Genomic DNA, 25959 nt, shown 5'->3' on the forward strand with positions numbered 1-25959 from the left:
CTTGAAATCACATAAAAGAAACTGTATCAGAAGAGACCAGAATCCATTCTCATTTGGCAAAAATAGGGCAAAATGGAAGAAAAAGAACTATGTAGTAATGCCATCAAACCACAAGGGAAAATAATCTACGCTAGCTGCAACAAAATTTACTTGTACACATCCAATGATAAGAAGATCGCAAGCTAACAAACTAAATATAATGTACAATGACATAAAGGTTTATAAACATTGATTGAGCCATTAATACAACATTTTCTGTACAAGAGGATGAACGCTCTTTCTCCAAAGCTTCTTTATACATATTCTATAGGCATAAAGACAAGAAGCCAGAACATAGCGATGATTCCACTGGTATCCCACTTAGAGATGGCCCAATCTCTCCTGCCAAATCATTAGCATTATTAGAAACTTTCCACACATCGACCCATTACCCATGAGAAACAAAATATAAATAAAGGGAGGAGACAAACAATTCACTACCCAAGGTAAATTGGGTGACAATATGAATAAAAAAAGAAAATTTAAATTGTAATAAAATAAAAAAGAAAAGAAAATTGTAATAACGCTCAATTGTGAAGTGCACAGCGGCAGGCCAAAAGAAAGAACAGATGAATGTGTTTAACTGCATAATAAGCAGATGTCAATCATACCTGAAGCATCTGCATCAACTTTGGATGTTGTTCTAATAGCTGGCAGAGTTTGTCACGGTCACTCAAGAGAGACTGCAAGGATGGGTAATTATCAAAATCAACTAGATAACAATCTGATACAACTAATACTCTATACTTAATAATTTGACACAATTACTAAAATAAAGACACCATAGTTGATCCAACTGGTTGATGGACTTCTATAAACTATTTCTAGTGTTCCATGATTTGCCGTTTCCTAATAACATCAACTACCGGAAGTTGGATGCCACAAATACAATGTGACAGGCAAGTCAGTGTTAGGTACCTGAATAGCTTGTGGAGATCTAAAAAAATCTTGTAATGACATCCCAGAATCTTGTTGCTGGGTGACAATATCACCTTGCTGCTGTGGTACTTGAGAAAGAGAATGTTCTATTTGTTGCTGTTGTAACGAATTCTCCTGCTGTTGGGTCTGGTAGTACACATGAGATGGAGAAACTTGAGGTTGATGCAACATCTGTGGTGATTGCATTTGCATGTGCATGGGGCTTTGTAGCAAAGGAACACTTTGCTCTGACTGGGGCGAAGCTGGAACAATTGGCCTAATATGTTGTGGAGGACGAGGAAGTTGAGGGGGCTGGAGTGGCTGCAGCTGGGTGACGGATGGTATAGAGTGAATGGCAGGAAGATGCTGTGAGATGCTAGGGAGCTTTTCATTGTGATATGGAGCTGAACTGCTTCCATAAAAACTAACAGGCACTGATCCATGTCTATTGAATAGCAAGGGTGGTGCTAATGGAGGTGGAGGATAAGTTGTTAGAATGGGACCAGATGCTGAAACATTACCTGGTCGAAGATCACTTGAATGTGCATGGGAGGTCTGCTGAAGCTCATTAGTTCCAACACTTTGATTATAAACTGGAGTCTGGGAAGATAGATTCTTTAATGACGATAAATTAGAAAGGCTAATTGTATATGGGGGCGGCGTTGGAGGAAGTGGTGGAAGAGGCCTAACAGATCCTCCAGGTGAAGAAAGTGAAGTCCGACCAAACTTTGAATCTGGCAAAGGACTGGAGGTCACAGCAGCTGAAGCACCAGCTGATAAATACTCAGCTTGAACCTATTACAAAGGAAAACACCATTTAAAGCCAACAAATAATAATAATAATAACTGAAAATAGAACACAAAGATTGCATCTTCTCACATGGAAGCCTGGTGGTAAATGTGGTTGGACATCTATCATAGAGCTAACAAATGGAGAAGATTGGCTCACAATGCGATCAGCATTCTGAGACAAGGATGACATTGTCACAGGAGGCGGAGTTGGTGGTAATGGTGGCTGCATTTTTGGGTCAAAATATCCCTGGGAACTTTGCTGACCAGTAGGTCTAGAATAGAAGTTGGGTGGCATTCGAGAATCAACAGCTGCCTGTACAGATGATGAAGAAGCCTTTGCAAATGCAGAAGCACCTAAACCAGAACTAACTGCTGCTGCAGGCGAAGCAAACACAGTGGAGGTTTTAGGGTGGAAATTTGTCATGTCTTCATACTGATCATTGAATTTCCTGTCCGAAGATATACTAGGTTCTCGAGCCAACGGCAGATCAGGACGAGAAACCGACATCCTAGAAGAAAATTCGCTTTGGGCATTTTCATCAGCATTTGAGGCCACAGGTGTACCCCGCTGGGGGAACTGACTAGTTTCATTCACCTCACCTTCTGTCTCTTCAACGATTGACCGAGGAGAGTTTTGTTCAACAACTACAGGTGCAGGCTGGTGTAGATTATCATCCGGCTGAGGAAAAGGCAGTTTATCATCAGGTTCAGATTCCTCTGCATCAAATACAATATCAATTCCCTGGAGATCATCATCGGGATCAGACTTCAGGGGATGAGATTTACTTGACTTCTCCGCATCTGTTTTGTTTTCAGGTATTGCTGCTTTCTCTTGTGCAGCAGCTGAATCAGTAACCAAGATCCCCGGAGGATTTTGGCGTTCTCTTTGCCGAGCCATGAATTCATCCACGTGAATAGACGGTGGTCTCCCACTAGTAGATCCTATTCGTGGGACTGCTATTACATTAGGATTATTAGATCCATCTGCACTTCTTTCCCTTGCAACATAGTCATCCACGTGCATAGAAGGAGGCCTGCTCGTGTTAGGCTTGCGCTGGCGGAAAGTGTCCCTACGAGTAGGACCTGAAGGAACAATGGTAGGTACAGATCCCCGTGGGAATGCACCCGGTATGGCATTCTCAGTTGAGGCACCATCTCCCCTGGCGCGCCTATTTGGCCCTTCCATTGAGGAGATCTTCCTTTTATTAGTAAGACTTGTCTGTGTCAAACTATCACGCAAATTTTCAGGGCACTCCCATGAAAACTTGTCTCCAAATTCATTTAAATCATAATCCTCAATCCTTTCAGTACCACTATCTACAATGGTGTTAATCTTTGAGGAATAAGGGGTACCAGTAGGTGAAGGAAAATGAATATTGCTCATTATATCATCTGCCTTAACTGTGCCAGTAGGTTTATGCAGAAGAAGCATTAATGATCTTGCTGACTCCTTAATCTGTCCAATAAAAATCCAATTACATACATTTTTTGAAGCAACAATGAGAACGAACCAAGAACAGGAAAATTGGAGGTATACCTGGTCCAAAGAAATCTTGTCCAATACAGGCAAGAAGGAACTGTCACTTGCCTTCAACAAATTAACAAGTTCCTCTACAGATTCAATGCTCTCTTCAACAATCCCATCCATGGCAACATTGTCATTTTCAAGCCCGAAGAAGTACTTGATTGCAGTAACTCTCTCCGTGTTCACACTGAAGAATTAAGAACAGTTTAAGAACAACGTGCACATCAAATTACAAGAGAAGTTAGTTAGCAATGCCTTCTCATGTAAAGCTTTACAGGTCACGGTGCTGATTTTGACTAACATTCATCCAAATAGGATAAAAATCAGGCAATAGAAAGTAGAGAAGAATGTTTAGAATGCAGAAATTGCTTATAGATAACAACATGGACATGAATATATCCAATCACAACTCTCATAAGCCCGACCCCATACTAATAAATGTACATCTGAAGACTATCATGTCTTTCAGTTGTTAAAAGCATAAGGAACTGTGTATACATAAGTGGTATTAACTTCATGTATAGTACAAGAACAATACCCAAACAAAAAAAGTTGCCAGACCTATTCAATTCTGTTTTACGTCTTAAGTTATATATGACTGTCTCAGTACTAACTTCTTAGATCTATACAGCAATATCTCCCTATTCAGATAAAGCACATTTCAGACTTAGTTGCTCTTTCATGTATAGAGATCAGTTAAGCAAAGATGCTTGCTTTGATGTTCTAGCATCAGGAATTTTCCAAATGATAAGAATGAAAACTTATCAGAGGAAGTCAAATAGGGATGATAAATAAACACGAAAGTTAATTTTAAGGGGTTCACGTAACATCAGTTAAGTAGCAAGTTATATCCATCCTAACATACAACATCAACAACTACAGCTCAATCAACTTAGGGTTAGCCACATGAATCATCATTCTCCAGTTGCTCCATTTGAACTCATCTCAGTCCAATGCTATATATAAACTAAAACTTGAAACAGCCTACGACATCCAGGAAAAAAGTTCTCTAACACTAGGAGTTCTCCACATTAGATACATTTTCTAATGGCAAATAAAGCTATAACAAGACAAAAGACTTCATAGCAAATATTGTACCTACGTAAATGTACTAACATGACTATAACCTAATCCTAATTAATTGGTATCAACTAAATAGATTCTTTTCTTTTATCATCCCCCATTTTTCTCTAGGTCTTAGATGGAATCCAAGAGATTGCTGATCTTTCAAAACAACTTCCTTTCATGTGATTTAAGATCTAAAATGATAGGCATGCATCTGAATGGACTTGACCTATTGCCATGCACCTGAGAAACAGGCAGAGCCTCACACATAGCCAATACACCCACGGTCCCTCACCATACAAAATGTAAAAATTGAACATGGACAAACAGACCTTTCACCATCCATGCAGAAAGATAATGCACCCGAAGATAATATTCCAATGCCCTGAACAGTATAAGTTGGTAGATCATCCTTTGAAGCAGGTGTCCTTAACAGAGATTCCCAGCAACATAGCAATGGAGGATGCTCCTTCCAGTCAAGAGCGAAATCACGGTTTAGACCATTTTCAAATTGTTTCTCTAATTCCTGCTCCTCGATGCTAGAGGACTTAGCATGCAGATGAAGTGAAAGCAGAGCATCTTTTCCTTTGGCAGATGACCAAAGTGATCTTAATGCTAACAGGCATGAAAGCAATTCTTTTCCGACAGGTAGGACCTGATATTTGCAGAAAGAAGTAATGTCAGAAGATTCACAAATGAGCAAAAAAGAAAGAAATATTCTTGTTAAGTTGCATTTAATAAAAGAAAACTATTTGTTGAGTCATATCATCTTAAACCTAGTTAGAAATTGAACATAAATACTAACCCAGGTTCGGGGCACCAGTAGGCAGTAACAACCCGAATTATATTTTACATGGGCTGAAATCCAAATTATTAAAAAGGTTCCCCACAGAATTAAGATATGATGGAGACCAATCCCAACAACAACAACAACATACCCAGTGTATTCCCAATTTCCCATAGAGTGAGGTCTTGGGAGGATAGAATGTACGCAGACCTTCACTCAGCTCAAGACAAAAACAGACTAGAAAAAGACATAATGAACGTACAAGGGCCAATAGGTGGTAACAAAACAACAAATAGAAGCAGAACAGTACTACAACCAAATAATACTACAATCGAATTATACACAAAACAATAGATATCAGCAAAATCAAAGAATAAGAAACTACAAGCATAGCACTAAGTGGCACCAAGATAATGCATTCCTACCTACTAGCATGGACGCACTCCTACCTATTAACCTTCTACCCTAATTCGCATCCTCCACACCTTCCTATCTAAGGTCATGTCCTCGGTAAGCTGCAACTGCGTCATGTCCTGTCTAATCACTTCTTCCCAATACTTCTTCGGTCTACCTCTATCTCTCATGAATCCATCCCTAGTCAATCTCTCACACCTCCACACTGGAGCATCTGTGCATCTCCACATCACATGCCCGAGCCATCTCAACCTCGCTTCCTGCATCTTTTCTCCCACCAAAGACACTACCACCGAGTCTCGGGTATCCTCATTCTTAATCATATCCCTCCTAATAAACCCACACATCCATCGCAACATCCTCATCTTCGTCACCTTCATCTTCTGAATATTAGAGTTCTTGACTGGTCAACACTCTGCCCCCCACAAAATAGTTGGTCTAACAACCATTCTGTAGAACCTAGCCTTTTAAGTTTAAGTGGCACATTCTCATCATACAAGACTCAAAATGCGAGCCTCCATTTCATCCACCCTTCACCAATTCAGTGAGTGACATCCTCGTCTATCTCTCCATCTCCCTGAATAATCGACCCAATATGAAGATCAATCTTGTTGTTCTCTAAAAATCGTCATGTGCATCGATTGTATCATTTGGTAAAACTGCAGGTTGGGGCGACCGCTAGTTAGACACACATTTCTTGTAGCAATCCATCCAAAATATGCAATTTCTGAAGGTGCTTTAGTCTTCCATGTTCATCTTCCTAGACAATGCCTCCTTCCAATTACTCAAATTTTTTTGAAACATATTATAGCACTGCTTACAGTAAAATTCCTTCACTATTTGCCAGACACACCAGTGAGTAATTTTTTGAAAAATGTTCCAAAGCAGCTAACGGCTGACTGATTTCTACAATTTACCAATCACTAAAGTTCCTTCTAAAACAGAATACTCCACCAAGCTTCAGAGACCACACCTTCTCTGTTCACAGAGAGTCTATATAAAATAGAGAACTTTTCTTTAAGCCTCTCAACACCAATCCATTTCGTCTAAATATTCTTTTTCATGGACCAAGGTACGTATCTTCCTACTTTCTTTTATACATCAAGGAACTTTATGGCACCAAAAGTAAATAAGTGAACAAAGACTACTCCTCAACCGAGTAAAACTCGACTCCACATTGAGAAAAGGGAAGGGAAAGAGATGGTTGTTGGAGAAATACTACTAAGGAGTCGATTGGTACAAAGATTCATAATGCAGGGATTAGTAATGCATGGTTTAGTTTTTATCAAGTGTTTGGTTCATTGCTTCCCACCTAATCTTGTGTTTAGTTTAACTCTACGAAAAGTTTCTTTCCTATTATGCCCTTGAGTTATTATTGGATATCCTATTTCATGTAATTGGGACAAGATAGATAATTGCCGGACAATTTTTTTTTTGTGGCCTCCTAACTAGGTAGGAGAAGCATAATTTTGTCGCCATGTTTGCTATTTTCTAACTTGAATTATTTGAGGATAAAACTCTACAAAAATCTTCTTTACGATTATATCCTTGAATTTTTGTAGGATTTTTCTATTTCATTTAACTACTCAAGTTAAAATACTAAAATATATTAGAAATATATATATTATTAATTATGAGGTGTGATATGCCACTATGGAGATCCTTGATAGCATGGTGTATTTTTAATTTTTTTTGTTGGTCAATATACCCTAAACTTAACATAGATTTAAGGCTACTAAATTGTTCAAATACCTATTACTATTTTTTTTACAAAAAAAATAAATCAATAGTTCAAGTGGTCAATCGACAAACTACATTTAAAAAAATCAACCCAACATAGCAAATCAAACATGGAGAAAAAAAAAATTAGTTTGTGAAATCATCAAATTACATTGAACAAATTTGGAGAATTAAAAAGAACATTTACAACTATTCCATATAAATAAAAAAAACATTAAATTACAAAAGAAATTTAGGAAAAAGGATTGGGGGATAAGTTTAGTCATTTAGAGGTCTTATCCAAGGATTGTTAAACCTTGGATTAGATCCTCCCTTTTCTAGGGATAAAATAAGACCTTCTATAAGGTATAATTAATCCATGGATTAAGTTAAACATAGTGCACCATTTTTCTTTCTACTTCGTCCTATAACACTTGTTGCTCTAACTTGCATCTTCAATCTAACAGGCTAAAAACTAAACTTTGTACCTTCTTTTTTCCCCAGCTACCTATCAACCTCCTTTAGGAATAAAGAAAACAAGATGTACACAACCATTACAAGCAAGTTTTGCAAAATATGAAAACCAAAAACAGTTGGCAGATAGTTTAAAAATAGAGTTGTGTGAGAATGAACGTCAACCAAAAAGACCCTTGTATATCACAATATAAACCCAGAGGGTCATAATAGGAGAATCAAGATCTCATTCAAAAAAATGGATACTATGAGTACTAGTTAAAAAACGAAAATGCTTCTTTTTTTTCAAAAGGACCAAAGAAGGAACAAATATAATAATGCACTAATTACAAAAGGAAATAAAAGGTAAAATTGATGGCGCCTAGCCAGCCCAATAAAAAACAAGAGGACGAAAACGCCAAGGTACCATTATATTAGACAGTGCAACATAAGTTACAAATCAAAATCCAGAGAAATCTGAATGCTGCAAAACTTCAGCAGCTTAACCAAAATCTTTTTTGATCAAGATACTTAATGAAAATCTTAAACTGATCTCCAGAAAACAAATACCAAATAGAGCATAAATAAGATGCACAGACACCCATGAGTAATATTACCTAAGCCATAAATGAAAACAGAAAACGAGAAGGAAATACCTTGCAAAATTTAAGGAGCAAAGACAAAAGCAAGCAATTTTCTTCAGCAGTCATATCTTCAGGGACGTGTCTGGAAATCCACAATAAATAGAGCAGACACATAAGCATCAGTAGAAAACCATATAAACTCAATACAACCAAAAAGAGCTACACAAGATTGATGAACCATAGTAACCCTAGCTAACCTCTCAACTATTCCCGGGGTTTGTCGAGTTTTGCACTCACTAAGTAGTGTAATAGACTTGAATACAGGCACACACCAACTAATAAGGGAAAACCCTTTCTGAGCTAACTGTTTTGCATCCGAGCTAGCAGCAGCTAAACACATTTCTAGAGCCTTGATTAGCATCTTAAGGCCACCCTCCTTCAAGAATAACCTCTGAGCACAAAAAATGTGATAAGCAGATAACATTCAGCTGCTTAGTAGCAGATTGAACTTTTAAGTGAACGCTTAATAACTACCACATATGTAAAACTAGTAAAGCAGATTGAATTTATAAGTGAATGAAGACACCTTTCCATGTGGGTGCTCTAATAGTAGAGACAGAAAGGAGAGCAGTCGCTGGACCTGAAAGAGAACAGTTAGCAATCATAAGAAAACAAGTTCAAGTTAATTACCAGGAAAAATCAGAAACAATATCATTGCCACGACACATGTAAAGATGGAAAGTAAATATAACCTTGTAAGCATCCAAATCAGACAGTGGCAATTTTTCAGAAAGACAATCACCAATCCACAAAACCATTGGCCGTAGAAGTACTGAAGCATTATCACCGCCTATACATGCAATGCGAATAATGAACACGCGCAGCATGTCTTGGATGACCACCAATGTCTGATAAATTGCACCTTAATCATCAGACAAATTGCAACAACAAACAGCATACCTAGTGTAATCCCACAAGTGGGGTCTAGGGAGGGTTTGATGTACGGAGACCTTACCCCTACCCCTTTGTGGAGTAGAGAGGTTGTTTTCTGTAGACCCTCTGCTCAAAAGAAGAGCAATAAATGCAGAATTGAAAATAAGAACAGAAAAATAGCTAGACGAACATCAACAGATAGTTGTAGAAATTGAGGAATAAGATAATATGCTAATATTACTAAATAAGGATTAGAAGAGATGAGAGAAGAGGAGGCTACCCCCTGCCTCTCCCATATAAAAGTGCTATAACACTAGATCAGACAAGTTGCAAATCAAGGATAAATGAGAATTTTCTCCAAAACTGCATATTAAAGCCCTAAAACCAGACGTAAACATCGGAAGATAATAGGAAGAAAACTAGGGAATGATGAATAATTACTTACACTGGTGGAGCAACATAGGATAATCTGCGCAATTTTGCCCAAGTGTGGTTTCAACTGGCCAAGCAGCTTCTCCCGTAGTCCAGTGTGCAAGAACCAATTAATCTCCTTCTCCTTCTTAGGCCCTAATAGTGTTCTCACAGCCAAGGTTCTCAGGACACTCAATGTAGGTGTTCCATTTTCCCAAAGCCAGACCCCTTCCTCTGCGAATAAGTCATTCTTGAATGTACATATATGATCCAGAGAAGAGATAGTCAGATTCCAGCTAGCATCAAACATGACAAATCTAGAAAAACTGAATATCAATCTAGCTGCTGAAGGATGACCGAGTTATAAAACATCACATACCAATATGCAAAGCAGACTACAGATTTCCTTGGGACCCAACGCCAGAACCGAAGTTGCATGAAGACTATCTAGGAGGAAATGAAAAAGGCCAGGGGTCCAACCATAAACTGGCCAACAGGCTAATGCAGAAACTAGAAGATCGCAAGCAGCTTGAAACCCAAGTGCAAAACTGGGGTAAGGATAGGATACATCGGCTGCACAGGCAGCTAACTTTGGACTGCAACAGAGGAATAAAAATAGTTAAATAAAGAAGGGAAGACAAACTAGGTGAAAAGAATTGCTGTATTTATACGAAACTGCAAGAGGTTTTCCTTACCTCACTTCTCTGTGCAACTGAAGAAGAGCATTTACTAGTTTAGTATTCCTGTGCTGCTCCTTAGCTTCCTAAAAATGGAGTAAAATGGAGTAAGAAAACAACTTGCCTCTGTCAGGAATACGTCATGCAATGCAGAACTTGGGAAAAGATTGTTCATAGAGATTTTAAAAGGTAACCACCAAACCAGAGATGTGCAAGAAAAGGGACAGCTCATTGAATTGGATCTAACAGTACAATTTGTAACTTCTGTTTGGGCATGAGCTAAATTCTAATTGCGCTAACATAAGCCCACATTAGTTGTCTATAAAAGATGGAGAATCTTGTTTCAGGACATAAATATGGCAAATTATCTTGGAAGGTCAACCTGCTCTACATTCCAATGAGGAAGGAGAGATAATGCAAAGATCAAGCATTTGACGACTGGCAGTGAAAGAAGCAACTTGAAAATATAACAGCAAGAACTTTCTTCATAGTCACTACAAACCTTTAGCTTCTGCAACAGATTAATCAACAACACCAGAGAAGGAATTAGCAAATCAAGGAGGGTCTGTTCGCGATTACGTTCCAGTAATAAATCTGAAGTTGAATTGCATTCTGTACCCTCATCAACTAGGTAATCTGCTCAAGGGAAAGTGGAAACAACATGAAAAGACTGTCATGAACAACATATACTTTATGAAGTTGGGAAAAAACAGAAAGTAAAATAGAGAAAGGAATTGATGATATGATGCCACAGCTAAATAAAAGTAAAATATTCATAACAAAACCTAAGTTAGCTCTTCCTAAAAGCCTCTCCAAGAACAAAGTCCATAGAGCATTAATGTCAAAATGACAGATATCTGCCAGAAGCGGAAGTTCCAGAGCATGCCAATTTACTATTCAGCCTATAATTTGCATATTAACGTGATTTGGTTGGCGGAGCTGACAAATCTGAAATTTAATTCTCTTTGTTTCCAGCGGATCTTACTGGCCATAGTGGAATGGAACTAGGGGAACTGCAATCTAGTAGTTGCTACTTGCTACAGAGCACTGTGTTAATTGACATGTGAAGTTTGGTCGTTCCTGTGGCACTGGCGCACTGCATAATGATGAGGGAGACTCCAAGAACAGATTAAAAATCCATATTTCCTAATGTTCCCTTCAGGATGTTTGATAAATTTGGAACGATACAGAGAAGATAAGAATGGCTCTAGTGCGAGGATGAAACGCAACAAAACGAAAAATGGTCAGATTTGAGACAAGAAAAAAGACCTAAATTCTCTATCGGACACCATCCCCTTCAACAAACACGGACCATATCCTAGAAAACTTGTGCATCCACAAGTTCCACTTTCATTTCCTTGTGGCATAATGGAGTACGAATCCACTCCCAGTTCCATGGAAAGATCAACTAAGTGTTGAGTGAGGAAAGTGGACGCAGGAGAAGAGGACCTATTGTGAATTTCGAAACTCAGGATAATAGACCCCCCCCTTTACCCTTCTCCACTTAAATATCAGGCTTTGTTCAAAAGGTGTAGGGCTCGAACTTGGGACCTGACTAACAAGTCGCTCTACTTTTGTCACTTAAACGAAGTCCTAAAGCCTACAAGAAAAGTGTTTTATAGCTACTTTCTTTACATCAAAGTAGAGCATTAAATCCAAAAGGAGTTGTACATCCCTTTGATCACTATTAAGATCTCCATGAAATCCACTCTTTGAGACAATGAGTCCTTATCAAGACTGATTAAGAAATTGCAATTTTTAAGACTATATAGGCTGACTATGTTGTATGAAGCATAGTCTTGACAGTTAAAAACTCTCATGTTCAAAAGATGGGAGTTTCGGATATGAGGATGTTAAGGTGGAGGTGTGCGCATACTAGGAGAGATAAGATTAAGAATAAAGATATTCGGGACAAAGTGGAAGTGGCTTCTATGGTGGACAAGACACGGGAAGCAGGCTAATATGGTTCGAGCATGTGAAGAGAAGTTGTGCATACACCCCAATGAGTAGGTGTGTGAGATATTGGCTAATGGTGGTTTAAGGAGAAGTGAAGGTAGGCCAAAGAAATATTGGGGGAGGTAATTAGACAGAAACTGGTAAATGCTCAGATGAATGAAGACATGATCCTAGATAGGAGGATATGGAAGTCACAAATTAGGGTAGACAGCTATAGGCTTAGTGGTAGTTTGGTACACCGTACCTGTTTCTCCTTTCATATCAGTAATAGTAGCATCACGCTTGTAATTTCTTATCCTATGATTTCTATTACTATATGTTGTTTCTTGTGTTTCAATTATCGCATTATTTGGTTGTTGTTATTGTTTCTTATTTTTTGAATATTATGTAATGTTTTCCCAATTATTTGATGTCCTCTTTAGTTCTGTATTTTCCTTTTCAGCATGCTTTGATATGCATGACATGACACAAGGGTCTTTCGAAAAAAGTCTCTCTTCCTCCACAAAGGAGGGGTGAGGTCTACATAAATTCTACCCTGCCAGACCCCACTTGTGGGATTACACTAGTATGTTGTTCTTGTTGTACAAGTCCTTGTGCCGCACCCAAAGGTTTGGCTTAGTGGTCAATAAGTTAGAATGGTGGCAAAATTAGCCCATGAAATCTTAACCCACCCAAACTTGCCCAAGTTTGGGTTGATTAGTGACATATCCTAATAGCTTTAGCCTATTTCAGTCCAACTCACTTCAAATCCACCAAAATTTTGGGCTAAGATCTAACCAAAATTGATCCATGAGTAATCTTGTAATAATATATTTTCAAACATACATTTATTTTATAACCATGGTGTTGGGACAGGTTGCGCACACCTCGACTAATACCACAGGATACATGTCACCCCACCAACAACATACACCAAAAGGCTAGAACAGATGGAAAAAACCACCTAGTATTTTTGTCTTAGTTGGAATTTGAACTTAAGACCTCATGGTGTTCAACCCACTCCATTGACCACTACGAACACCCTTGGATGTAAAAAAGACATTTTTTTATTTGTTATGTTATATGTACCCAGAAAAAAATAATTATTTAGGTACTAAAAAAATAAATGAATAGAAAAAACAATTAAAACTTAATATGAACTAGACGGGGTTAGGTTTTGACTCGTATTCTATTTCAAGTCAACCCATTTGAGCCCAAGTAACTTCAACTCTATTCATCTCGACCCACCCAAATTCAGTCCAACCCACCTATTTGCCACCACTAAAATGGATCATAGGTCCATAGTAGACTAGACTTCAAATCGTAGTAAAGGCAAAAAATTGGGTGATTTTTTTCCGTTTGTCTAAAAAATGGAAATGCACACAAGCCGACTCAGACACCATTGTCACCTCAAAAGAAATTCACATCTTAAATGTTTTGACAAAATTAACAAGAGAACTTATTCCAAGCAACACAAAGAAAGCACCAAATACTACATACTAGAAATCCTAGTAAAGGCAAAAATGTTGAGTTATTTGTTTCCATTAGTCCAAAAAATGGAAATGCACGCCACCCGACTTGGACACCATTGTGAAATTTGCATCATCTTAACTGTCTTGACAAAATTAACAAGAGAACTTACTCCAAGAAACATAAAGAAAGCACCAAATACTACAGAGTTCAAATCCTAGTAAAGGCAAAAATGTTGAGGGATTTGTTTCCATTAGTCCAAAAGATGGAAATGCACGCAACCCAACTCGGACACCATTCTCACCCCCAAAAGAAATCCATATATTAACTGTTTTGACAAAATTAACAAGAGAACTTACTCTGAGTAACACAAAAAAAAGCACCAAATACTACAATTGATTAAATCATTAAAAACTTCTGTCTAAGGAAAGTTGATACATCATTGTAAAGCATAACCAACTTATTTTATAGGTAATAAGGTGTAAATGGTGGTGCTATGACAGATTTTACAACAAAAGATTATGCACTGCTTAGACCTAGGTTCTTCTGACCGGGGTTTGACCAATGTTCCATTGTCGGAAAATATGTTGAGCGATTATTTTCTTTTACTTTCAGATACAATGTATGATAGAATTTCACATTCATAGTATGTTATGAACACTTTAAACATCCAACATGGGGTCAACAGTTGGGAAAGAAAAGTTTCTTGTGTATGATGATCATAGCTAAATGTTGACATTCAAGCAAACATGATCGTTGGAGAAACTGACCATATATGTTTGAGGACCTCTCAAGCATGAGCCTGCAGTTGATCAAAACTGCATGGATAACCATGACAGCACCTTCATCATAAAGAGCAGCAGTGAAAGCCTTCACCAACAAACAATGTTACGCAAGAGTTTTACAGAGACATGTAATATGATAAAAATCACCACTAATGTCATACCGAATTATCAGAAATGAACGCCAAAATTCGAAATGCTGTCGTCAGCTGAACAACGGATGAGTCACGAAGAACAACACCAGGAAAATCCTTCTCAGTGATGCGTTTCCCAAGCATATTCTCTATGATATTACCATCAGCGCAGGAAGAATCCCCAATGACATTATCAACATCCATGCCATCAGATGCCAAAACACTTGTTGAGGCCATGTGAGCATCCCCACCAGAAGCTAAAATAGCAGTATAGCGTAAAAGACCAATTGCTCCACTTCTATGGTACACCACACTAGCATCAATCCAGTCCAAAAGCCTCGCAGGAGCATCTTTTTTGCTGGATCCTGGGGAGGAGGAATGTAAGACTCTATGAAGTTCTTTAGCATGTCCAATCCAAGACCCCAGAGAAGATGCACTTGAGTCCGAAACAATGACCTCAAGAATTTCAGCCGTAGAGTGAAAGATAGCAAGGTTCAAAGGTGGAGCTCCTAAAAATCAAGAAGTTAATAGACATTATGCAAAGACTTCAAAAATTGAATGTATTCAGCATAAAGTAGCATCAATTCCATATTCTCTTGAGGAGAAATTGCTGCAAACTGAATTCTGAAGTACCACTATTTGGGGAAACTGGATCCAATTCCTTGACTGAGTGTAGTATCGCAATTAAAGCTGAAAGAGCCTACATGATACAAAAGAAATTTCAGACCATGGAAATAAAACACCTGAGATGGTCAAATACATATCATCGGGAACAAGGGAAAACTCTGCAGCTAGTGTTTAAAATTGAATCAGTAAATGATAAGCTATAAACAATAAGGATGACGCCAGTAACTGCGTTAGCCAGTAATGCTCACACATGAAGCTTTGAATTGCTTCTACTTTCGATTAGATCGATGCAGAATGAGAGCATATTACCTCGGGGAAATGAACCAGAGCCAACAAAGCTTGGCGTCCACAATCAGATCTGGAGAACATCTCAATAGCATTAGTTAAAAAGCTTAGAGATTGAAATCCTGTAGCATGAAACAAAAACAAGTTCTTACCTGGCAAGACTACAGAGCTGCCATACTGTCCACAACAAATCTTCAGAGTCTGGACTTGATGTCACTAAACGATCTATGGCAGTGATCTGCAACAGGTACAAGAGTAAATAGAAATATAGTTGATTACTAGAGAGAAAATATGAACACAGTTTGAGGGTCAGGACCAAATAGCTGCGAATAGAATTGTTTTTTATCAAGTAATGAATCTCATTGTAAAGGGGCAAAAAACAAGCCCGTATACGAGAAGTATGCCATGAGAAAGTTTGGTTCATTGCTATCTTTCGTGTCTATGTAACACAACAAAGTTCAAAGGAACAAAGAAACAAGGAAGACATGGATTTTCAACAATAACCAGATCTCACTGCCTTCAAATGCATCTCAATGATCAGTGCAACATCACGTGGATGACAAAAGTAACCCTTGGATATTAGGACAGATGCATGTCGAAGGGAAATGGACTCTTCCTTCTTCCAATTATCAGCACCCCTTAAGGCATGAATTATTATAGTGGCAACTTCAGGGTCGCGACCAAGAAATATCAACCCTGAAAACAGAAATAGTATATATAACAGAAAGACTTCGAAGTGTTTGTAGTGTCAAGTAACACTACCATAGAACTGAGTTGGAAACCAAACATATCATATTAATATAAACCAAACCTGAGCGAGAAGAAAGAAGAGAAAGAACAATGGCCTCAAAGTACGATACAATATCCACAAACAAGTCCATCGTGCAGGCAGCGTGAGACCATAAAGCAGAAGATGACAATAGAGCAGCCGACAAAGGGAAAAAACCCCTTTCCTGCTCACAAGAAAAAAAAGAACAAAAAAGATTTGACAAAATTAGTTTCAATACGAAGTTTTATCAGCAAGAAGAACAATGAATAAGACTATCAGGAAAATCAAAGGAAGGCAAATAGAGTGACCATAGCACTAAATCTCGAAGGAATTGCTCCAACGATAACTCTGAGAATGACTTCAATATGGGAACTCCTGTAACGAATTTAACAACCATTTTTTTATAAGGTCTTCACTTTTTGAAAATGAAAACCCTTTGTTTTACAAGCTTGAAGTGTTCGAGAACCCTGAGATCTTAGGTTCAAAACTCAGTGGAGACAAAAAAAACTAGGTGATTCTTCCCATCTGTCCTAGCCTTGGTGGACAGAGTTACCCGGAACCTATTGTTGGTGGGAGGTGGCAAGTATCCCATGGAATTAGTAGAGGTACCCGACAGTTGGCCCGAACACCACAGTCATCAACAAAAAAAATGAATGGATACCATGATGATCATATATAGAGCAATTATTTTATTCCCAATAACGTAAGTGAAAAAAAAGAGCTTATATTACATTGCCAACCAGTTTAAAGTTTGAACAAATTTGTATGAGAACTACCACCAACATCTCTTTTTGTGTAAGTGAGAACAACAACTTGAAATGAACAGAATCACACACCACTAGCCATTCTATCTTTCGGGATGAAGAGTTAAGGCGAAATAGATCAAAGTGACCCTGGATTAATGCCAATGTATATTTATCACCATCATCATTCATGACCAGGGAAGGCAAAAGAAATGATTCATCTAAAAATTGTTCTACTTTCTGTAAGATTGCATAAAGGAACCATCCTTTGCGTCTTTCAGAAGATCTATTTACGAACATTTTCACTACGCAATTGGCTAGTGAGAACATGTGGCAAAATGAAGCAATGGATCTAAGGAAGTCAACTTTGAAACACTACTTTTTTCTATTTTTGTGTTGCATTCGAGTTTTCTAGAAGTCAAAACCCTTTTTGTGGACCAAATTCTTTTCTGTGTTACTGAAAAGTATAACGAAAAATGTTGGGGGACAGGGGAAAGAAAAAGCTTCTGGACTACTAAAGATTGGTTATAATATACCTTCAGAAGGGAAAGCAAATGTTGATCCATGTCATTGTTAGAAAAGCAACAACTTGATCGAGTAATCAAGTTACTGGTTGAATTATACAATAATTGTCCACCATCACCAAGAACCAAAGATTTACTTGCACACGCCACCGGAGAAGGATCTTCAATTGGGCCAGAGGAATTTATTAATTTCTGCACCAATACTTGTCAACAAAAATGGATGACAAAGCAATTATAATACCACGATAAACAGGTAACGACAGGAAAGCCAAGATGCACCAAAATGTAAAGGTAACTTTAACTGACCAAAAGGTTCTTGAGTTGCTGTTTAGCATTGGCAAGTATATCCACCAATGTGGCACTGGTAGCCTGAACAGAGCCAGAAAGACCTCCCAGGACAGACAATATGGAACACTATTGAGAATTAAAAGAGAGAGAAAGTTCACATCTCCGAGAAAATGTTTATCAAATGCACAACAAGACATAAAGGAGGGTATTAACAAAATATTTTACCTCGTATCTGGAGGAAACTTCATAAAAGCGCAAACGATGAAGTATATAAGTGGTAAGAGAGGCTACATCATGCCTCTGATTGTGCAATAATAATAACTTCAACAACTGATTGTATCTCTCACTAGTACAAGAAGGTATATTTTCACCCTCACGAGGCCACCACCCAAGGAAACCTTCGCAGCCAACTGAATGACGAGTTGCCTGTTCAATAACTCCAAGGTGCAGCAATTTGAGAGCACTAGAGTTCAGCAAGCTACTAGAAAAAGCATAACCAAGCTGCTCCATGCCACCAGAGTTAACAAAATGATAGCAGCTTTCTCTTGCAGATGACACTAAAAGAGCCAAAGTCAAACAGAGAACCATGTTCTCTCTCTGAAAAGAGAAATCAAAATCAGAATCATACATGACAACATTTACACGTGAAAACTGTAGACACGTCTAGAAAATGAAGTAAACAGAAAACTTCTGACTACATTAAAAAGAGGATATGATATAACAGACAAGCTAGCTATTCAATCACCTTTGAAGCCTCACGATGAGAAGCAGCATCAGGACTACTACCAAATTTGAAGTATTGACTTAAGGAGTCCAGCAGCTGCTTTGGAGCAGCAGTCTCGATCTCAGATTCCACCAACATAGCATCAGTTGAAAATTCAACAGAATGGTCACCAGGTTGAAAAATAAAGCTATTATGCATCTCCAAAAGCTCTTTTTTGGCTTCAGCAATTGCAAATTGAGCTTCTTGATTAAAAACCAACTTATCCAGCCCAAGTTGCTCGTGCATTGTAGTTGTAGAAGGAAAGCAAGGAGTTGCATAGATTGAGGCCACTGATAATAAGGAAGTAAGAACCTTGTTTTTCATGAGTCCAAATTTAGGTGATTCCAACATTCTAAGGGTAAGTTGTAAAAACTGCCTGAGCTCGAGAGGAATAGCCAGAGGAATACTTTTCAAAGATAATGATTTCAAAAAAGACAATGTTTGCTCAGTAGACAGCTTATTTGGACGCAATGCAGGTGGGAGGTCTTCAAGGTCTCCCTCAACAACACTTACAGTATTAGCCAAAGAGCCATCTAAATCAACATCTATATTGAATTGGCCAAGATCTTCGGTGGTGTTTCCATATACAACCAAGGTAAGGCTTCGATAGCTGCCTCGTACAACCAAATGATTGGTAACAATTGCCTGCACAAGTCATCATTCCTTTTAATGAATAGCAAACTACTAAAGCTTCTCATTTTCCTTTCCTGCTTGAAATTTTTAGGAGGACAAAAAGTGTGACAATAAAGACACAGATAAAATTCAAGGAGGGAAAAAAAGAGGGAAGTAATGTTGAGAAACAAGTTCAGATCAGCTTTGTCCAACTGAAGTCAAGTATGAACCATAGATAAACCTACTAGTTGCATATGATAGCATTGACACTCATAGCACCCCATGAGTTTGTTGCAAATACAAGGAGATCCTCAAAATGCAATTTTTTTCTCCATCAGAGAGCAGCATGGAACCACCTCTCACAGGTAATAATAACAGGAAAAGGAAAAAAATGATAGGAAGTTCTTGAAGTCAAAATGCTTTAGTTTCTTGCGCGGAAAATCTTTTAAAAATCCATTCATGTTTCACAAAACCAATTAACTCAGAATCATTACAAATCCAATCACTTGTAAAATATAAAACAAAACAGAACAATAGCATAACAAAAACAAGTTATTTTCTAGTCCAAACACACCCAAAATTTCTGTGAGCTAAAATAGAAGACCGCTATCACATTTCCCCACTGTGAGTGGACACTTAAGCCTGCCTCTTATTAAACAAAAAATGAAGTCCAGTGTCTTATTCGATCACTAGGTGGTATGTCTTGGTGATGTCTTGAACTGCTATTTGCTTCAAGCAGCTGTCACATTTGAAGAAACAGAAAATCATGGAGGACATTCTCAACAAATTTGTTTGGGCTTTATTTGGATAGAAATAGATAGGATGTTTTCTGGGTAAAATGTCTTTGAACAGGCAGAGTCCATCTGTGTTCAATATTTATACTTGTTGACAGCTGAACCAACCATGAAATATGTTGGATACACTTCTCTGACAGATAGCATAGGATCCTTGTAATAGGGGAAAGAACATAACTATGGCTTTTTTGTTCTTTTGAAATCTTTATAGATGGCTCTAGCACAGCCTTTGTGCTACTTATATAACATGTTACCATTCTCAAAAAAAACGTAGGACACACTAAGATTCAGAGAAATTAGCTACTTTACCAGATTTTTATAATAAAAAAAAACATATAAATCAATTTATCTCTTTTCTTCTATTGTTATCCTTCTAATATCATGTCTTATAGGGTTAGCACCCCTTGGTGCTTCATCAGTGAAATTTTAAAATCAGAAGAACTCTCGTTATTCTAAGTTATTAAAAAATGTATAGAACACATCTATAAAACGAGAGCAACTAAAAGAAAAGACGCAATAATAAAACTTAACAGATGCTGAGCCACAAGAAGATTACTGGCAGCGTTTGTCTTTTAGTGCGGAAGAGGAGTTTCAGAAGAGCTTGTATAAGAGATGTTTTAGTGAAAACTAACTCTGACAGCACATTCACCAAGTCATTAGCCGGAAAATGTAGCTATCAGAAGTACAAAGATCAGTAACTCTAAAGATGCATTAGAAGTTGAAAAAGCAAACCATATTTTGACTTTATGAGGATAAATAAGTATTTCCATTATATTTCAGTTGGTACTCATCTACACCAGTCTTGCCTAGCCAACTTGGGAAAACTATGATACATAAAATAGCACTACCACCTATTGACCTTTACAATTAAGATAAGTACTCATGACAGGCTGTAACAACAGCATTATGATTCAATGAGTAACAGCATACCAAATGTGATTGATTCTCCACTTCTTTCTGCAAAGTCTCAACTATAGTTGACCAATTTCCAGAGGTTGTTCTGTGCCTCAGAACTAATCTCACAGCCGCAATCCCGTAAAGAAGGAAAAAGAAGTGTGTGCACTTGGACATCATCAGAGAACTAGTATCTAATTTTAAACATCCCACTGAAAACTACTTCAAGTTTGAAGTTATTATCCTAAATCTTGTACTTGAGTATGATTTAACCTTTAAGAACCTCCCAAAATTATCCAGGTGTCCAAACTCTAGAGTAACATTTACATAAACAAGGTTAAATGACAAATTTATACAGGCGTCCTAATCCTCATTATTTCAAACAGAAAGGGGAAAAACAGTTAAATAATCTTAAAAAGGAAGAGATGGGTGTAGCCTAGTGTTCAATGAAGCGGATTGAGAACCCTGAGGTCTCAGGTTCAAAACCCAGCGGAGACGAAAACACTAGGTGATTTTTCCCATTTCTCCAAGCCTTGGTGCACAGACTCGATACCTATGTTGGTGGGAGGTAACAGATTAGTAGAGATGTGTGTAAGCTATCGCGAACACTCCAGTTATTACACGGCAACAACATAACTGGTGTAATCCCACAAGTGGGGTCTAGGGAGGGTAATGTGTGCGGAGACCATATCTCTACGGCTATTAAAAAAACACCAATTGTTTTTAAAAAAAAAAAAGGGGGGGGGGGGGGGGGGGGGGGGAAAAACAATAGAAAGGTAAAAAATAAGGATAGACACATCAACTCTTATCATGCCCTCTCTTCCTTTTTATCTCCCCTCCCATCACCCTAATCTTGTGCCTGCATAACTAAAGTGAATCTATTTTTTTTACGATTAGAGATAGATCTGTAAAAATTAAAAGATCTACACCTAAAAAGAATTTTTGAGGGATTTTATTCATCTTTTCGTACAACTCTATTACACTCTAGGTCAATTGACAAAGAACGATTTTCTTATTTTTTGTACAAAAAGACCAAGTGAAACACATATGTAAGTTGATTAAATAAGTAAAATTAACTTAATACTATTTCTCACCCTTCCCCCTTTAAAAATCATAATCTTTGTGGAAGAAATTAGACGAGTGTGTAACATGCTTATAGAAAGAAGAAAAAATGCAGAATCTAAATTGTTTCTTTATAACAATACAAAACTCATTCTTAACAAGTAAAACAACATAAACAAACATAGAATTAGTGTTAAGACAACAAGGAAAAGAGATCCTAGATTTACAAGATAAACAAAATCTAAAATGGGAACGATGCTAAAATCACAGATGAGATATAAACATCATATCAATTAAATCATCAACAAAAGTAAAATCATATAAAATTTAGTCATATAAATAAACAAAATTTATGAGTTTTCTATAGGTTGCTAAGAGATGTTACCTTTATATTCATTGGACTCCAGTAAATCAGTCATCTTAGTATCAAACTTTGTGCCATGATGTACAAACATCACACAGATTTCTTCAATCAAGCCACAAAAAGGAGTTGTCATAGCATTAATTATATTATTTCTTCAATGATTTGAGAATTAGCCTCTTCTGACAAAACCATCAGGAGAGCAGCCCAATGCACAAAGCATCCCACGTTCACGCAGGTCCAGGGAAGGGGTCAAGTCATAAAATAAATAGATCAACTTGAAATTGGATTGTTTGTTGAGTTGGAGCTTAAAAATAAGGATGAATTGTATATTTTTTGTTTTATTTTAGGTGTAAAGAAAGTTATGCTGAGGAGGCTGAATCACTAGTTGATATGACAGGATCCCGGTGAAGCAATAGCCTAAGCTTGGTTGGGATTTTGTAAAGTCTTATTCCCTATTATGGTGCAACTTTATATATGTATGGTTGTTACCAGTTTCAAAAAAAAAAAGATATATGACAGGTGGACTCAATATGGGCTAATAGGTTTCTCTCTCGATTGTATAGACGTCAAAAGTTTTGGATAATATACAATAAAGGGTAAAACAAACCATTTGAGAACTAATTCTAAACATACTCCATTCAGGAAAAGGGCTATTATTTCAAGATAACCTACCAAAGAAACCAGTGCATTCACACTGTAACAGGAGAATACAAAACAAATTCCTCCAAATGCACTGTGGTTAGAATTGAAACAACCAGTTAAAAAAGGAAGCTTCAGTTATAAAAGTGAAGAAATACAAGCAAATATACAGCAGGACGTCATTAAAGGCCACAAAATAAGAACTACCATAAGGATTTATCCAGAAAAAAATCTGTACGGATTTTTCATATGAACATTAAGTACTGCTGAATAAAAGACCATCATATGGATTAATTCTTAGTTCTTACAACAAAATCCTAAACACAACCCACGTTTAAGACCGTCATATGAATAAGACAAGAATTACAATTTTTACTTGGTACCTCAACTTCAAGCACATTTGATGAAGAATGGGAATACAAGAAAGGTTGACATAGACGCCTAAACCTTGTCTCTCCCTCACAATGGACAAAAACTTCCAAAGCAAATGAGGGTGGTGAAGTGGCCCTGGACAAAATGAAAGGTAGTGTTAAATTATACGTCAAAAGGAATTTTCATTTTAAGTTAGAACTAGATAAACTTTCATGAAAATGTCTAAAGAGGTATTTCTAAGTCATAACAATCATGACAACACATATAAAGTTCATCTATTCATAATTCCACCAAGCTCCAGAAAAGCAAGATGATAACAATTTCAGAAAAGTGTATAATCCTCTTCAACCAATAATGGGTAAATTTGTCCTAACAATGTAAAAGCAGATTTATAGGAGAGGATGTGATATCTTACAGGATCCGTTTGTCTTAAAAGTCTAAAATTATAGCTGCATGATGGTGAAGAACTAACAGCAAGATCCCATACAAAACTGGTTGAGAGATGCACTTCTGGTTAGACATTACACTAGAGATTTTCTACTTATGAATAGCATAAGCTAGAATTCCAAAAGATCTACTTTACTGACTTCCAAAGTTACTGCGGCAGTGAGGCTTTTTTTATTAGTTCTACTTGGGCACCAAAAAAACACTTTTCACTGTATATACCTCCTTACTAACCACAGTCATTTGAAAAAGAAAATCATAAGCTTATCAGTATTTGACATAGGCTTTTGACTTTCGGCTTAACCCAGATGATCATGTAAAGGTTTTCCTTAATTTCCGAATCACGAACTAAGAAATTAGATGACTATGTTTTCCCTGCATTCACCAGATGCATCACAAAGAGTGTAGAATATGTTTAAAGCTGAGTAGAACCAAGCCCTAAAACTTCAGACTTACAAGCAAATATTTATATCTAACAAGTCTTTGAGTCTTTGACAAATTACGATCCTAACATTTTCTAAGGAATGACACATCTCAGACACATCCTTTTTGTTTTGCTTCCTTACTTATCATGTCAACATTGATAACCTGATTGTCTGATGGTCTCAGAACCACCACCCCTTCCACTGTAAGCATAATACATGGTGTATCAAGACTCTCTCTGTGTGTGTGAGAACCAACACTAATGCAATAAAACATCAACAGTAACCACAACCTAGAAATCTTTGAATTCACACTCCCAAGGACAGATTAAAGACACCTTTGTGCAATATTACTTCATGGTGCATACTACATTTAGTGAAAGTTTAATTCAAGAAAATAATGACAACCACCAACACCTGTGCTGTTACACATAACCGAAATAAGCAAGTATGAATAGGAACCATACCCCACAAGCTTCAGCGAAGAACACGCGGAAGGGGCATTCTGTTCAACAATCTCACAAGAAGTGACAACAACCGGGTCTGCAAATAACACCTGGCAACACACAGATAGAGCAACAACATAAAAAAAATAAACAAAGAAAAGCATCCTCTACAAGAATATAGACAGTTCAAATAAAAAACACAATAATTCTCCACATAACATGACCCTTAGTTCCCTCCCCTTGCCCAAAATTTAAACAATTTGCCTATAAAAACAAAGATTTCTCAAGAACAAACTAGTTGGTATTGTCTATATAACTGCATTAGATGTTCAGTTACCTCGTCTACAAACTCATCGAGTTGGGGGTGGTGGAAAGTGTGGGAATAGATAACATGGGGTTCCGGTCGACCCATTCCGTATCTTCCCGTGTTCCGGCCGGAAGAACTTGACCCGAACCGTTAAATCTGAATCTTGTTTTGGTGCTAGGGTTTTACCACATTGGGGAGGAAGAAGAGGCAAGGAGAAGAGTCTGGTTAGACCCAAAAAGTTGACTCTATTATCCCAGTATTAACAGATTATTCTATTATATATATATAGGGTAATTTCGGCACGACGATAGGGTATTCACGGTTTGAATAAAAATAATCTAAGTCAAACAATCGAATCAGATCTATTAAATAGAATGATTTTTATTTAACTTCACATTTTTTTTAAATTGATAATATTCGGTTTGATTTTAATTTTGTTCACATAGATCGAAGAAATAACCGAACTAAATCGACAAATTATATACATATTTTTTATAGTTATATAACATAATATATTATTTTTATGTGAAAAATGTGGCACACTAATTAACATTTTGTTTGGATGGTTTTACGTATTGTTTCATGATGTATTATATTGTATTGTACTGTATTATTTTAAGAAATACAATATTTGGATAGATTGTATCATTTTTCTCGCTACATAATGTCACACATCAATAAATGACAAACGTATAAGAAAAATAGGGTAGAGCAACTATGAAAAAGATAGGTAAAATACAAAATAAAATTATTTAATAATATGTAAAGACAAAATAAAAAGAAAATATTAAGGTAATGATGTAACCACACCAAATCGGTCGTTAGAAGAAAAAAAGGGTCTTTCCGTCCTTACCTAACGATGAATTTAAACAATACATATAATAAAATTTGAGTAACAATCAAAACAAACATTATATATAAACTAACAACGCAATACAATAAGTAACGAGGTATAATGCATCTTTA

General features: G+C 37.1%; 1 protein-coding gene across 1 annotated transcript; it reads right to left on the bottom strand.

Annotated features, from left to right (window-relative positions):
• Window positions 1-24: 24 nt before the first annotated feature.
• On the bottom strand, window positions 25-25241 carry LOC102581205 (uncharacterized). The gene is made up of 28 exons (XM_006351485.2): window positions 25024-25241; window positions 24708-24796; window positions 23386-23509; window positions 18620-19282; window positions 18100-18471; window positions 17893-18000; window positions 17599-17778; window positions 16362-16503; window positions 16065-16246; window positions 15703-15788; window positions 15575-15623; window positions 15272-15338; window positions 14669-15147; window positions 14493-14592; window positions 10820-10953; window positions 10336-10403; window positions 10020-10236; window positions 9675-9890; window positions 9049-9204; window positions 8883-8936; window positions 8554-8747; window positions 8369-8438; window positions 4672-4994; window positions 3287-3461; window positions 1838-3205; window positions 958-1752; window positions 651-722; window positions 25-381 (listed from the first exon to the last, which is right to left on the bottom strand). The coding sequence occupies exons 1-28, from the start codon at window positions 25096-25098 to the stop codon at window positions 361-363; spliced, it is 6579 nt and encodes a 2192-aa protein (XP_006351547.1). The 5' UTR covers window positions 25099-25241; the 3' UTR covers window positions 25-360.
• Window positions 25242-25959: the final 718 nt, after the last annotated feature.

The sequence above is a fragment of the Solanum tuberosum genome, unplaced genomic scaffold (assembly GCF_000226075.1).
Source record: "Solanum tuberosum cultivar DM 1-3 516 R44 unplaced genomic scaffold, SolTub_3.0 scf00127, whole genome shotgun sequence".
Lineage (NCBI taxonomy): Eukaryota > Viridiplantae > Streptophyta > Magnoliopsida > Solanales > Solanaceae > Solanum > Solanum tuberosum.

Coding starts and splice junctions, on each gene's coding strand:
- LOC102581205 (XM_006351485.2), bottom strand. CDS start 25,098: ATGGGTCGACCGGAACCCCATGTTATCTATTCCCACACTTTCCACCAC. Junction 18,001..18,099: donor AAGTTTCCTCCAGATACGAG/GTAAAATATTTT, acceptor AATTCTCAATAG/TGTTCCATATTGTCTGTCCT. Junction 3,206..3,286: donor ACAAGATTTCTTTGGACCAG/GTATACCTCCAA, acceptor TTTATTGGACAG/ATTAAGGAGTCAGCAAGATC.